The sequence below is a fragment of the Serinus canaria genome, chromosome 5, assembly GCF_022539315.1.
Source record: "Serinus canaria isolate serCan28SL12 chromosome 5, serCan2020, whole genome shotgun sequence".
Taxonomy (NCBI): domain Eukaryota; kingdom Metazoa; phylum Chordata; class Aves; order Passeriformes; family Fringillidae; genus Serinus; species Serinus canaria.
In genome coordinates, this window is record NC_066319.1 from 42,033,806 (window position 1) to 42,049,826 (window position 16,021).

General features: G+C 36.6%; 1 protein-coding gene across 7 annotated transcripts in view; it reads right to left on the reverse strand.

The window, feature by feature from the left end:
• The window catches only part of CEP128 (centrosomal protein 128), a 98,757-nt gene that overhangs the window by 7,681 nt on the left and 75,055 nt on the right, over positions 1-16,021 (reverse strand). For 6 of the 7 annotated variants that reach the window (XM_018907360.3, XM_050975207.1, XM_050975208.1 and 3 more), the window contains 3 exons: positions 7,441-7,518; positions 5,469-5,582; positions 1,734-1,839 (listed from right to left, as the gene is read on the reverse strand). In XM_018907360.3, coding sequence (XP_018762905.3) covers positions 1,734-1,839; positions 5,469-5,582; positions 7,441-7,518 — 298 coding nt within the window. The remainder of the gene's footprint in view (positions 1-1,733; positions 1,840-5,468; positions 5,583-7,440; positions 7,519-16,021) is intronic. The other variant, XM_050975206.1, reaches the window with a different exon arrangement.

Below are 16,021 nucleotides of genomic sequence, written 5' to 3' on the forward strand. Positions count from 1 at the left end.
TAATATAATTACTGAAATTTAAAGTTCATTATATTTTTGTGACTATCATGACTGAAGTAGCTGTCTTTTCATTTGCCACTCCCCGAAAAATCTTAATGCTAATACCACAGCAGAATTCTCACTGTCCTCAAGAACTATACCAACAACTTCAAAATACAATTTGACTAGTGGAAATCAGTTTCAGCATGAAATGACAGTCAGTCAAAAACCAAAGTCTGTGGAGTAATCCACATATTTCAGTGCCATAAGCACTAAGTAGGGAATTGAATCACCACTGTCTTTTGTTAATAATTTATTTTTTAATTTCCAGAAAATTAGGTACTTAGTGCTGGTAAAAACCAGTTGAATCAGAGAATAAATATGCACAACTGTTTCATCAGATTGGTATTCAGATCACATGGGTCCTACTTCTCTTAAAACTGCCTAAAATTTATTAAAAAGTTTTAAAGCAACCAAGTCCTAGTTTGTTTAATTCAGGTTAAGCAGTATAAAGACACTGTAATATTTTAGGAACATTTATGCTGCGTTTTTAAATTTCAGTAAATTTTTGAAGTGACCACTTCTGGAATTCTTGGGACTGGAAGGTACTGCTGGAAGCCATTTATCTGAACATTCTGTGAGGCACTGGTTACTCCTTTTCTATAGCCAAAACAGGTTCAGCTGTACTTTGATTTGCAAGACTTTGACAGGGATGAGGTTTGGGAAAACAGAAAAATCAACTCTGAGTCAAGGCAAAGTGTTCCTGTAGATCAGATGATACAGAGGTATTAGCTCCTATGCCTTATTCCTACTACTGTTATTCAATATGCTCTGCAAGAAGATACTAACCCAAACCCATAGATTCTGAAAGGAAGAGAAACCAATTCCCTTTAACCTCATTAAATCAGCTCAAGACTTACTGGTGAGCAGTAATGTACCACAGCACTCACAGAAAGATGCAATACTTTAAAAGTGCAGTGAAGCCTGAAATAGTCTTCAATAGAATGCAACTGTCTAAATAGCTTCCCAGTACACAAACTGGCTATATTGAAAATAAATGGAACATGATACCCTTCTGATGAGAAGTATTTTGATATCCATGTACTGATATGCTTAAAAACCCCCTTAAAAACCTGGTTTTTAAGTTAGTTTTGACAGTCATGCAAAGGTGTGCCTATGTATCCAGTCAAGACCTAATACACTGTCTATGTTTTATTGAGCATTTCCCAGCTGTATCTGAGATCCCATGACTTCACATGAACACAAGTTGTATATGCACAAGAGGATAGAGAAAAAAACAGTTAAAAACACTATTGAAATAGAATTAGTGAATTCAACTTTCACTGAGAAAATGCTACACAAGCATGGGACTAACTGGCACATATGAAAGATCTTGGAAAGAATCCATGTTTGAGGACATCTCTCTGGTCCCTCAGAAGACCAGAGGGTCTACACAGCTTACAGAGGATTACTCATTAAGCAGAGATTCAGAATTCAAGGGCAGCCCCTTTCTTTGCAATAGATAAACAAAATATATGGAATGTCCCAGTCAAAAAAAACCAAACTGTCAGTGGATGTAATGAAGTACTTCCTAGTCAAAGACATCCATCCAGCATCTAAAACTAAAACACAGAAGAATACTTAAGATAGTTCCAGTACTTCTTTTTTTGAAAAGTAGCATCTCACTTATCTAGGAAAAAAATTTAAGAAGAAAAATTGTGTTACCAGAAGATTTTTTTCTGTGATATACTTACAACCTGAACTTGAAAGTGGTGAGCTGCACAAAAAGCTGTTTTGAGTTCGCCAGCTAGAATGAGCAGCCACTTCTACATCAGAAATTTCAGCATCCATTTTCACATCCTGTGGGAACCAAATATAAATAATTTTATCTGTTCCTATCAAGCAGCTGAAAACTTTAACAAAAAGTAGTAGCACACATACATGCACATGCTGTGATTTCACACACTGGAAAAGACTGATTTGAATTCTCTGAATTCTCAGTATTGCACTTAGGTTTCAATTAATTTGCTTACAAGTTTTATCCCCACTTCACCACAATAAAATGTCTGCAAAAAACTGCTTTGCCTTGAGAAAAGCACTGGCAGCACTGCAAGTCTTTGCCACTACAGCACATTGTAAAAATGCTTTTTCCTATTCACATCACATCCACAATTCAGCATATACCATATCAGCAGGGCAGACATCAGTGAATAATGACTTCCTCATCAATGAATGGTTCATAATAATTCACTGAAGTTCCACAAATAGTAATAAATACAAATCTACTTTCTCTGCCACTGAGGAAACTTAAAAGTTCATTGATTTCTCATATCAAAACACCTAAAGGTACTTTTGAATTTTTTTGTTAAACCATTAAATAAACCATAGGACAATGTTACTATTTATGGCTAAACCTATACAGCATAGCTTCTTGGTGAGGAAAGTCATTTGGTCTATAAGCTAAAAAGAGAAGATAAATTTAAAAAGGTCATTTAAACAAAAAATCCCTGAAAAATCTCTATTAGCTCTGCAGCAAGTAGTCCCCAGTTACAATACCATCCAAAATAAGATTAAAAGCTTGGCTTGGTATCCAAATTACTCAGTTTCTTGAAATGAGAAGAAGTAATAATTCATCGATTCATAAACCACACAGTTTTGCTGCTGAATTCTTATCATAAAAAGCCTCAGGGAATTTTGTTAAAACATCTTGCAATTTATCATTTATGCTGATACTTAATTTTATGTTGATACATAAGATTTGAAAACTAAACAAAAAAATTTACATTAATTTAGAGATACAATGAGTTTTTGTTCCATCACTGAAGAAGGATTTACTCCTGTAAAGACTAATGGGAATTATACATATTAATCCCCTTATGTGCTGATGACAGACTTAATACCTAAAGTGTTCATAGCACAATAATAATTTTTAAAGAATAAATAATGTTTTTGTCTTTCCATTCTTCTTCCAGAAATGCTTTAAAAGAAGAGCTTTTAAACAAGAAAGGTGCTTCTACCAGTACCTGCAATACAAAATGGCTTTCTTTTTACAGAAATATTAATGTATAGAATGTGCCTTTTGTCATGTGCTTCATGGACAACTAAATCTGTTGTGTTTGAATAATGGTCAATCATCTCTGGCAGGGAAAGTCTCCTAAACTATTTTTATCTCTACATCAAAATATTTATGTCTAGTTTTCCTCTGGCTTTCTGCTTTGATTTTGCTTCTGCTGCAATTTTCTTTTAATATGTTATATTTATGAGATTTCCCCCCAATTTCATCTTTATCTACTACTATTATTTGGCCAGTTCTTAGCTGAAAAATCAAGATTGTTGTACCTGGTGATATTCTGCCAGCCTATTTTTATTACTGGAAATCTTCCATTTTAAAATATACAAATAGAAATTATGATTTTTCTGGTCTTCTAGGCAACAGGTGTTTTAAAGCCATCTGACAAGACTACAGAAGAGTAGGAAGATGGAGTGGGGAAAAAAGAAATCATAAGAAAGAAAGAAAAAGACCTGCTTTTAGAGGAGCATTCAACTTTGGTTTAATTTTTCCTCCTTAAAATGAAAAAAGATGGACACAAGATAAGATAATGCCTGTCTGAGATCAATGTTGGCAAGCAAGCTGAAACAAGTGTATTATAAGAAAGGCTAGAAAGAAAAAATAACAGAGGAAAAAGAAGTAATTTCAGAAGTAATTTCATCTAAAATGATCAATGTAAAAATTTTATAAGAAACATGAATTTTCTTATCACCTATCAAGTATCTGTCTACTTTGTATAGCAGGGGCACTGTGTATACAGCATGAACCAGAAATATCAGAAAGAATTAACTTTGGTGTCCTCAAACCTACACTCTTCCAGCAATCAATTTTAGAGACTCCCAACTGACAAACAGTAAAATAAATAAATAAATAAATAAATAAATAAATAAATAAATAAAAGCCATTTGAGTTGGTTTCAAAGGAGTGTAAGAAAGGCAAGCATTAAAAAGGTTTTTTTTTTAGTCTAAGCTAGCCTGATCACTGAAATCAGATTAGCACCCGTCTGTTACTTGGTTTTGAACATTCTGTTCTATTTGCAACAGCCGTGACAGCAAAGAATACTGTATGTCATGCAAAAACCCAATTAGGCCTGACTAAATGGAAACCATTAAATGCTCTCAGTTGTCTAAAGAAAGAGAATTGTTGTGGAATCAGCTTTGTACTGGATTCTGATTCAAATCACACAAGCTCAATAAGTTCAGTCAGCTTAGTGCAATGTTATGTTCTACTGTCAGCTGATTGCATTCCACTTAGCTTTTCAATGTTTTCCAAATTTCAATAGCTACTGATTTAGTAACGCTTGTGTGGAGGGAAGAGAAATTCAAGATACTGAAGATTATCACCAGCAACATACTGATTGTGCCTGTTTTCTCCTTTCAATTCTTTCTCACAGAAGAGCAAGATAGCTTTTTCAAGTAACTTAGTATATTCTCACAACAGCAACTTCCTAAGCTAAAACATTCTGTATTTATTTTACCTTTTCCACTTTTAAAAAGGCATGCTCTAAGTATGTCCTCATTTTACAAAAGGAAGATGGTTACATATAAGTTGGGGAACACAAAGATCTTTTTCATAAGAGTGTGTGATCCTCAATTTAAGCTCAATTGCTTAGAGACAAAGGTATGCTGCATTGCCAAAGAAACTGATTTGATTGAGACATGTAGCAGAAATACCAGTATGATTCTTCAGGTCTGATCACTTATTTCAAACACCTGCATAAGAAATCGTAGTTCTGCTGAAGTAAGTTGCTATCACAATGACAGTGATATGACAATGAACAAGCTAGTAAGGGAAAGAAAGCATATTAATAATTGGAAAGTTGAACCCTTTACAGGCAAAGTTTCTAAGGAAGAGCACTGGATTTGTATTGTAGGGAGTTAGTTCTTCATGCTTAGCACTGCTGCAAGTCCAGTGAGTGACCTTTAGCAAATCACTTCCCTTCTGTTTGCCTGGATTTCATTTTTGTATGAAAAAGACATCATACAGAATTGTTTCCAAAAAATGCAAATATCAACTACTGAAGAATTACTACATGTAATTTATAAATTAGTCAACCTTTTTACAGGGGAAACAGGTTTCTGTCTATATCTTTTACTTGAAAGGACAAGAGAAAATAGAACAATTAAAAAATTGCTGTCGACAGCAATTTGACAAAGCAGGTAAACACTTCAGAGTAGTAAGACACAGTAAGATACCTTTCTGTGAAAGCTGAAAGATTTTTTGGAAAGTATCCATGACATGAGTACAATGAAAGCAACCTTGAATTCATCAAATTTCATGCCATGTCAATATACCTGCCATGCCATCAGCCATGCCAGCTTTATGAAACAGAAACATTCATGCATGATTTCAGTCTGTGTTTGTACTAGGAGTTAATAAGGTAAGGTTATGTTGCTGATTGAAAGTAATTGGCACACAGAAGTGGAGTACACACACATACCTTGACTTGCCCAACTCTTTGCTTTGAATCTTCCAGCTGCTGCTGCAAAGAAGTCACTATGTCTTTATACCTCATATACCTCTCCTCAATCATCTCCCTTCGGCAGTGGGACTCCTAGAAATAGATTTAAAGATTTTGATGATTTCATAATGTAAAAAGTAGCTAGAAATTCTGACTATTGTAAACACAGGTATAAGCAAGGATTTTCACTGCAGCAAGAACGAATCAAGAACTAACTTTCAGAGGCTGAACTACAGGCACCATACAAAAGCATAATGTTTTGTACAGAAAAATATTGTTAAAATACATGCAGATCAAAATTAAAATGGCCTTATCCTTAACTGTTGAATGATTTCTTGTAACACTTTCCAAACTTCAGCAATATCATACCCTTCTAAGAAAAATTCTGTAATGGTGGAAAATTAATTTCTACACTATGGAAACAAACACTTGAAGAAAAGACGGTTCTAAGGATATGGACAAAACAGTATTTTCAACAAGAAAACAATGCTTCTCACTGAACTAGCTAATGATTCACTTGAATTAACCAACCTCCTAGACAACATGAGAGGTTTATCAAAATTTACTTCCTCTTGCTTTCTCCCTTCCTATGAAAACATTGAAGGAAGAACTTGCTAGCCATTGTACAAAAAAATCCAATATGGTATTTGGAAATAGAAACAGTAATGAAGCTCCAAACTGACATTGTTCTCAAAGCTAGGGCATAAAGCTTAGCCCTCTCAAATAAATTATTTCTTAAACAAAACACTGTGTTGATAGAGGCTCATCTTCAGAAAACCATATTTAAAAAATTAAGCATGATGGAGAAGGACAAAGCCCGACTGAAACCAAAGATTTTGCATTCCAATCTCACAAATATTGGCTAAGTTATAACTAGAGCAAACCAGAAAATTACAGTGTAATTTCACAGCAGTGTTAAGTGAGAGAGGACAAGTGTGAAGGAGATTGCAGATGCCTGCTGAGAACAAAATTTTTCTTTTAGTAGAAACAGAAGGTAAACATAAACTTCGGTCAGAGCAAAAAAAGCTCTTCTGGGGATACTTGGAATGTGAAATTAAAACTATACATCTCAAAAATATTGTTCATAAAAAACATTTTAACCAGTACTTGCATCACCAAATCTGTTGTTGATGACAGCAATAAAATGGTGTAGAATTATTAACTCATGACCTCATGCAGGAACACAAAATAAAAAATGCTCCAAACAAGTATGTTTTGAAATTTTTGTGACAACCACAGATTAAGAAATTTTACATATCAAATAAAATGCAAATCATTATGTATTTGTTGATCTGTTGTTCAATACTGATTTAAAATTTATATTGTGAAGGAAGTTACAAATTCTTTTCTATTAAACCACCCATTTCATAAATGGAATGTAACTATGGTACAGGGGTTTAGCCACTTAGCCACTGAAAATCTAATCTGAGCCTTATCACTCTTGACAGTACATCACCACTTCTGTTAATATGTCCTACTGTGTCCAAACACATCTTGATTGGACAGTGGTGCTCCAAAAATAAGAAACAAGTATTGTCATTATGTCAAAACAAAAAGTTGTAAAGAACATCTATCTTCCCTCATTAACTTAAATATTGAAAGAACTGGTATAATTCATTTAATTATAAAATTTTCAATTTTTAACATGTAATATCAGAATTTACCACTCCATAAAAATATTCTGAAACAGCAATTAACACATGACCTGCTATGGCCAGTTATCAATGTCTTCCTACATTATGGAGCAGTATTAATTATCAGAACTAAATTTATAACTTCAAAAAGATCCATATAAACACAAAACTAAATTTCAGTATGTTTCTGTCTATACAATACACACATATGCAACTGTAAACATCTTATTAAACTACTTATTTGTACATTCATAGAGATTATTAATAAACCAAAATATTTTAGAAGTACTGAGAGAGTGAAATGAAATCTTTCTCACTCCAGTATCTCTGCAATCTTCTAACAGGCTCAATTTCTCAGGCACAGACTCCAGGTGGTTTAAAGCCACTCGGGTACTCTAAAGAACAGAACACAAGTTAAAACATTAAAAATGAAACCATTCTTTCAGCCCTCTCACATATTACAAACCCCAGTCTTAGTATACTGGTTCAAGCTTCCTCAGTTAGGGTGTTGACTTGCCCTAAAGCTCAATCACAAGTAGCTGTGGACTCACTGAAGCAGCCATGCCAGAGGCTCCAGCCAGCCAGCCAGACCTGCTGATGGGAGATGGAGCTCTCCAGGTCAGAGGCTGCCATGAGTGCCTCTTCATGAGGCTGGGGCTGACCATTCTTTTGCAGAAGGTGAGCTGTGCTTGAGGAGCTGGTCACCAGCTACAGGAGGAAGAGAACAGGCTACAAAGTGCTTGAGCGAACAAGCGAAAGAGAGACTGATTATTTTCAGAGTCTCAGAGTCTCAAGACTCTGAGGAGTCAGGAACCTCCATTATAGTGAAGAAGCATATGGACTCAGAACCGTGCAGGGGAATTAGTCAAAGGATTGCTGGCCAAGGGTCTGTTAAAAGATGAAGACTGGAAGCAGGTCCCAGCATGTACAAGGAGGAAGGTTCCTCCACATTCTCAGAATTCAACAGGCAGGATTGGCACCCTTTACAATACATGTGAGGCTCTGGAACCAGAAGGCTAGACTACTGATGAGGTGGGTGAAGGCCCTTATGGGATAGTGTGGCCTCATAGAACAACACCACCTGTATTCTGCACCAAGACCTCTGTAAACAGGAAAATGAACGGTAGTTGTAAAAGGAAACACCCTTCTAAAGCGAATGGAGGGCCTCCTTATGCAGACTGGACCCAGCTCACAGGGAAGTCTGCTGTCCCCAGGGACTAGAATAAGAGACATTACTGATATGGGAAGAATACAGAGTCACTGTACAGCTTGTCACTGTAGGGAGAAAATTCATGGGGCCAAAGCTCTACTGGAGTTGAAGCTGGCCAGAAATGTGGAGGACAATAAAAAGAGTTTTTAAAAATATATTCATGGCAACAGGCAGTGCAAGAAAACCCTCATCCCTTTACAGGATGAGGATGGTCAAACAGGGACAGAGACAAGGCAACGGCATGTAATGTATTCTTTGCCTCTGTCTTCAACATGGATGATTGATCAAGGGGATCACAGTTCCCTGAGCAAAAGGACCATAACTGTGAGAATGATCAACTCCCAGCCAACCCTGAACTTGTGTGGGATTTGCTGCTTCTGTTGGATCCCTACAGGTCTATGGGGAGTGAAGGCATTCATTCAAGACTTCTCAAAGAGTCAGGTGATGCCATCACAAAACCTCTCTTGATATTTTTTGAGTGGTCCTGGGGATCTGGAGCAGTTCCAGATTACTGGAAGCCAGCAAACCTTGTCACAGTTTAAAAGAAGGGCAAGAAAGAGGACCCCAGCAATTACAGGACTGTCAGTTTCACTTTAGTGCCTGGCAAAGTTATGGAAAAGATTATGCTAGGAGGTATTGAAAGACAACACTGCCATTGCTCACAGCCATCTTGATTTCATGACAGGGAAGTCCTCTTATTATCAAATCTGATTTCCTTTTATGACCCCCTTGAGTCCTGTGTGAAGTTTTGGTCACCACACCATAAGAAATTGATTGAACTGTTAAAAAGCATCCTGAGGAGGGCAATGAAGATGGTGAAGGACCTTGAGGGGAAGCTGTGTGAGGAGTGACTGATGTCACCTGGTCTGCTCAGCCTGGAGGAGATGGAGGGGAGACCTCACTGCAGTTACAACTTCCTCATGAGAGGAAGAGTAGGTGCGGGCACTGATCTCTTCTCTCTGGTGGAGACAGTAACAGGACCTGAAAAAATGGCCTGAAGTTTTGTCAGGGAAGGTTTAAGTTGGATATTAGAAGAAGGTTCTTCACCCAGAGGGTGGTTGGGCACTGGCACTGTATCAGGCTCCCCAGGGAAAGTGGTCACAGCACCAAGCCTGCCAGAACTCAAGAAGAGTTAGGACAATGCTCTTGGGCATAGTGCTGTGCAGGGACAGGAGAGGAATAAGACTCAATGATCCTTGTAGGTCCCTTCAAACTCAGTATAACTCTATGAGTAGATTCTTTTTTTAATGAAAGTATATATAGTGAGCACTTAGCTAAATATAGAGCAATCAAATCTCCTATTTTCAGATTAGGCATGTGGTATGTACTACTGAAAAATTAATTACCACTCTAGGAAGAGTTAGGGTTGGTGTCAACAACAAGATTTCACATTCACACTCATCGCACAAAAAATGTAGTCTATTCCAAACTGCAAAGAACTGAAGAAAATAATGATTTTGGTTTTGTGTCCAGATGAAGTTGGTTGATCACGCACAAAGAACAGTCATGTCCCACAGGTCAGATGCCTCTGCAGCTTCTCAAAGGCTGCCCTTCTTGCCAAAGAGCAAGTAAAACCAGAACTGCTTGTACTTTCTGAACAACAGTTAGTATTTGCTCCACAACTCTCAAAATCACACTTCTTTGGATAAGGTTCTGCTAGTCTGGTATTGAATCTACCAGTAATGGGCTTAATTAACCATATTACTGCCTTGGTACTTTAAAGCAAAATCTTAAAACAAATAAAATCCATCAGTGCTGAAATCCAATATTATGTTGTAAAGCCTGTGCAAACCAAGTTAACTTGCTCTTAACTACAAAAGCTCTGTTACTAGTTCCAGAAAATCTCAATCTGACCACCATGAAAAACATTCCATTTAGATCCCAGAGACTAAAAGTTTCAGTTGCAACAGGAGAAGAAAAATTAATGAGAGCTTCTTTGCAAAAGTGGCATCAACTTTAAAAAGATGGAGACTAGGAGTGAGGAGTGGACAATCAGAAATTAACAAGGAACCCTAACTGAAGACACACCATCTGTTTAAAAGCAGTGATGTCTGCCTTGTTGTTAGTTCCAAACATTCTGGTTTTAAGGTTTTAAGAAATATTCATAACAAACAAAGGTCAAACAATGGGATTCATTTGCAGATAACTTGGATTGAACTTGTAGTCAATATTCAGTACCAATAAACTAAATTAGATGGGGGATATGAGATTTGTTCTTCTTTTTCTGCAATTAAATGTATGGAAAGATATTATGTATATAGAGAGCTATCTATTTACCCAACTTGTTTTAATACAGATCACCTCTTATCTGTTCTCATTAAAAAAAGAACTTAGGCCTAAGGTGTAAGCCTATGCCTTAAGCCATTCATTTTTCAATTCCTTCTCTAATTTCAATGCTAAGACCTCATGTCAACACTGTCTATAAATGGATTTAAGGAAGATATTCTTCCAAAATGTCTCCTAAATATATCCCCTCTATTTCATGCACTTTTTGTAGTGTAAAAAAAAAAGCCGTTTTTCTGCTAATCTGTATTAGTTATGTTATTAAATATAATCCTGAAAGCGGAAGACCAGCCTTTGGGTTAGATGCATATTCAGTCTTTGGTTTTTTGGTTTTGTTGAGAATCATGTGGATAAAGACTGGTACAGGCTACTTAGATTTCTGAAAGGTGTTTTGGACTCCTAAAGTTTAAATCTAACTTCATGTTCAAAATATTGGGCTCTAAGGTAACCATTGCTGCTCAGGAAGCAGATCATGGGGTTGTGATGCATATTACCAAGAATCTGCTATTGCAGTGCTCAGTATCAATCAGAAAACCAAAATCAACATTCAATATAATCAGGAAAGGATAAAAAAAACCCAGAGAGCATAACTGTCCCAAATCATTAATCCAATTGCATCTTGACTGCTGAGTGCAGATGTGATTTTTATTTCAAAAGGAAAATACAGAAAGGTCAGAGAAATTGAACAAGAATTTTCAAAGCCATGGTGTGCTGTTTCCAAGAGAGAAATGTTAAACACAATACTCTAGAGAATAGGACTCTTCAGCTAGTTAGAGAGATGCCTGAGAAGACTACCAATTTGTGTAAAATCAGAAGTCACATGAAGTTAGAAAATTTTATATGGCTTCAAGCAGAAAACTGGGCAAGTTCATGAATGAGGAAGACCATAGAATGGTTCCAAATTCACAGAAACTACATCTAAGTCTGGAAGCCTTTAAGCTTTGAATGGCTTAAATCAGAATGAATGAATGGGAAACAATATACACGTCAGTTCTCTTCATACAGTCTTCCCTAAACGTTTTACTTTGGCCATTGTTGCAGTGTCAATAGCTGGGCTAGACTGACCTTTGGTCTTGACCAGAAGGGTTCTTTTTATATTGTAAAATTCTCACAGTCTTCTGAGCAGTCTGAGGGACTTGAATAGGATAACTCACACACTAACACTTTCAGGGACAGAAATGTGTGTCTTTTCCATAAAACAAATGAAAGGAATGGTAGTGATGTGCAAATAGAAACAGAAAAAAAGCAAATTTTGTTGTTAGGAGAGGTTCAGTAAGGAAGGTGGCAATGAAGAAATACATTGAAGAATGTGAAGGAAAGATGATGAAAGAGCTTTTAGCTGGTCCATAGAAGTGGTCTGGTAATTCATGAAAATCATAGCAACCTCCTCAAGATGGTTCAAATGCCATACTTGTATCATTAATGACTACACTCTATTCTATTAAAAAGATAGATTTAGCTACACAGATAAAATGTGGAAAAGGATGTTAGAAGCACCTGATATAGAGGCCAAATAAGTACTGTTAAATTTTTTCCCAGAAATCGGAAAGCCATATGCCATATTGCATAAAAATAATCCTAAAGACAGCAATCACATCTGTCTGCTTATGTATAACAAGCAACAGCAGGTACTGACCCAGTGCACTGATGGTACTGATAAGAGGAAAAAACACCCATTGTACTGTCTGAGGCAGTATTAATGGCATTTTACTTAACAGCAGTGCTCTTTGATAGACTGAGTGCCACTAATCTTTCTGTTTTTAAAATAAAGACTATTTACTTTTAAAAGGGGTGTTCTATTTCCACAGAGAATGACAAAACAAATTACTTATTTTCCATGACTTCATACAAACACTTTGATGTTTAAACTGCATGTGAACAGTTAATCCTCCTATACTGATGTGTTCTTGGTAATAGATGGTTTCACACTGTCTCAAGGGACAGATCTTAATCAAAATCAGACACATTTTATTTTTAGTCTCAAAGCTGCAATGCTAAATGCAAATAAATCAAAGCAAGTTTGTATATAGTACTCCTGAGGTTTGCCTTTATAGTCAATATATTGAAAACATATAAACATAAACCAGAAACCAAACTTCATTGACTTTCAAGTACAGTGCTCCTTTCTTTTCTGAGGTAGGTAAAAACAAATGGCTATCTGTATTGCACAGATATTTTTTTTAAGTAAGAGTTGATTTAAGTACCAGTTAGCTAATCCTCAAAGAATAGCCATAAAAAGATTAAATGCAATGTCATTTTAACTGGCTGCAATGGATGCCAGCAGGCAGTTACAATTCAAACGGAAAATACAGTGTTAGAGGTGACATAAAATGACTTATTTTTAAATGACCTTAGTGTACTGAATACCTAAATAGCAAGAACAGGATGCACACAGCATGATTAAAAGTATCCTTTGCTTTCCCTGTTAAGATCTGTGAAACTATGAACTATCAGCTTCAATCTCTAGCTCTACACTGATAAATACTTTTCTTTTAAGCAGGTGGTTCTGCTTGAGAGGTCTGAGGTACTCTGCTGACTTTTATACACCAGGCAAACTCCACAATAGGTGAGACATTCTGTGAATAGTACATCATATGTAGAGAGGGAACTTCCAGAGAAATCAAAAAAATGTATTTTATGTCTTTACATTCCACATATATCATAACTCCAATTATACCCCTGTTTTGATGATTTCAGCACATCAAGAAGTGAAATTACCTATACAAAGGTAGGCAACTCATGTAACTTCATCAAATTAGAATGTGAATGCTCAATTGGCTTTTTTTTTTCTGTATTACATTGTTTCATGAGAGCTTTAACAAGTAAGATTTTTTTAAGCAAAACTACACTAATGGAAAACAAATGACCTTTGCTAACAAAGCATTGCCAATGTCAAACTACTTGAACATTCAATTTGGATTGCAGATGTTTTTGCATGGGGTGGACCACATTTTAATTAAAGGAACTTCATGAATGCTTCCTGTTTGCAATGACATGGACTGTCTTTTCTCTCATCATGAGCACATGAGCTAACTAGGGGAATGTTTACATGGGAAAATATTAGGAAACTATTTTATGAATTTGCAGTTGTTTGATGCATACTAGCAGCTGGAAACATAGAGGAAACTGCTGTCTTTTGGCAAGCTAGCTTTCTGTGAATCATCAGTCAGTGCTCCAAGTACTCTGGGGGTCCATAGGAGTAGTTTTTGAGAATCCATTCTTTATCATTTGCTAAGATTCTGATCAGAGACATCCAGATATAATTCCTAGGAACTAAAAGAAATATAACACAAGAAGTAGAGAGTGTAAAATATTGCACTGATGCAATGTTCTCTGATTTCTCATGAGGATCTTGAACATGTCTCCCAATGTTAGTGGGAACACATTGTCAAAAGGTGTAAAGACTTCCTTGTTTCTCATCCTTAACATTATGAAGCATTTTTGCAGGCTAAAAATCTTTACATGTAATTTATGTTAAAGTTTTGTATGCTAACAGTATTTCATCAAGCCTTCCGAAAAGAATTGCAAAAAATTCAATTAACACAGCCTTCACTGGAAAGAAGAAATATCATTCAGTTTTTCAGGTGAGAAACATTAAAATAGAAAGAGAAGTGATTTAAACTAGGATTCACAGCAAATCAGTGTCAGAGTAGGAAAAGAATTAGGAGTTTTCCTTATGGATTTTCCTATTTTAATAAAAAGCTTCACAGTAGTGAAAGAAAAAAACCTGTGGTGGCATCAACAAGGTGCAACTGATGCCTGTGCTCCTATGGTTATAACTAGATCAAATAGAAAACATTTAAAACTAAAATGAAGGACCTAGCAGCACATTAGAAACATCTAGTCAACAGTCTGCTGTCAAACAAAATTTAACTTATTTTGTGATATACAAACCAAACCAAGAAAAATAAAGCACAAATCTATGTCTTTGTCTTATCAAGTTACATTCTGTGGAAGAACTCAGATACATATTCCACAGATGAAAGGCTAACATAATTCATATAAGAAGCAGCTGAGGGAGCTGGGTTGTTAATCATGGAGAAAAGGATACTCGGGGGACATTATTTACTCTTTACAACTGACTGAAAGGAGGCTGTAGCCAGGTGGGAGTTGGTCTCTTTCCCCAGACAAGTGACAGGACAAGAAGAATTTCTTCAATGAAAGGGCATAAGAACGGGCTGCCCAGGTAGGGGGTGGAGCCACCATCCCTGGAAGTGTTTAAGAAAGGACTGGACGTGGCACTTGGTGCTATAGTATGGTTGACAAGGTGGTGTTTAGTCAAAGGCTGGACATGAGGGTTTTGGGGGTCTTTTCCAACCTCAGTGATTCAATGATTCTCTGATTTCTTATGAGGATCTTGTGGAAGAAGTCACAGGTTCTCTCTTTAAAATTATATTTACATGCATATATTGCTACATTAAAAAAAAATTGAGAACATTGTATATTACTACTCCTAGTTCAACTGAAATAAATAATTTTAGATAACTTAAGTCTTTTGCAATAAGCATTTTTCCTGAGATTTTTACTTTCTCTAATTAAAAACTGAAGGACTTCGGTTTATTAAACTTTGGCAAAAATGTTCAATATTTGCAACATGTGGAACATATTTTCCTAATTTTGAAAGGAACTTAGAGCAAGTAGGGGTTCCACCAGGAGCATTGCCAGCAAGTCAAGTGAGGTGATCCCTCTCCTCTAGTCAGCCAGCATTTGGAGTGCTGGGTCCAGTTCAGGGTTCTTCTGTACAAAAGAGACATACAAGAGCCAGTCCAGCAAAGGACAACAAATTTTAAGGGACTGGAGCATCTCTCCTGTAAGGAAAAGCTGAGAAAGCTGGGATTGTTTAGTGTGGAGAAAAAAAGGCTCTGGGAGGTCTCATCAATGTGCACAAGGATATGAAGGAAAGGTGTACAGAAAAGGGAGCCAGGCTCATTTCCGTGCTGCCCAGAGACAAGCAGGGGGCACAAACTGAAACACAGGAGGTTCTGTCTGAATACAGGAAATGCTTTTCACTCTGAGGGCTAGAAAACTAAAGGTGATTGCATTAGAAAAAACCTGAAAGAGCAAGTGAAACAACAAATAGTAGGGGGCAGAGGATGGACAAGCAGCTGGGTATTAAACAAGAGCAATAAATACGGAGGATGAGAAGATAACATCAAGGAAGAAGGGAAGAGAAAACTGATCATTAGGAGGAAAGAAACAGTGGGCTGCCAGCCCACCGGACACAGAAGTTACTTGGTGGCAATGAGCAGAGGAAAGGCTCTGGGAAGCCCAGCAAAGGGAAGTAACACACTGGCTCCCCGATGAAAGGAAAGGAAAGGGCGAGGCAGGCAGGACAGAGGATCTCAAACTGCTCCTGGTCATTTTTTGAAGATCAAAGAATGGCTGTGTTCTGGGAGGACCAGAAA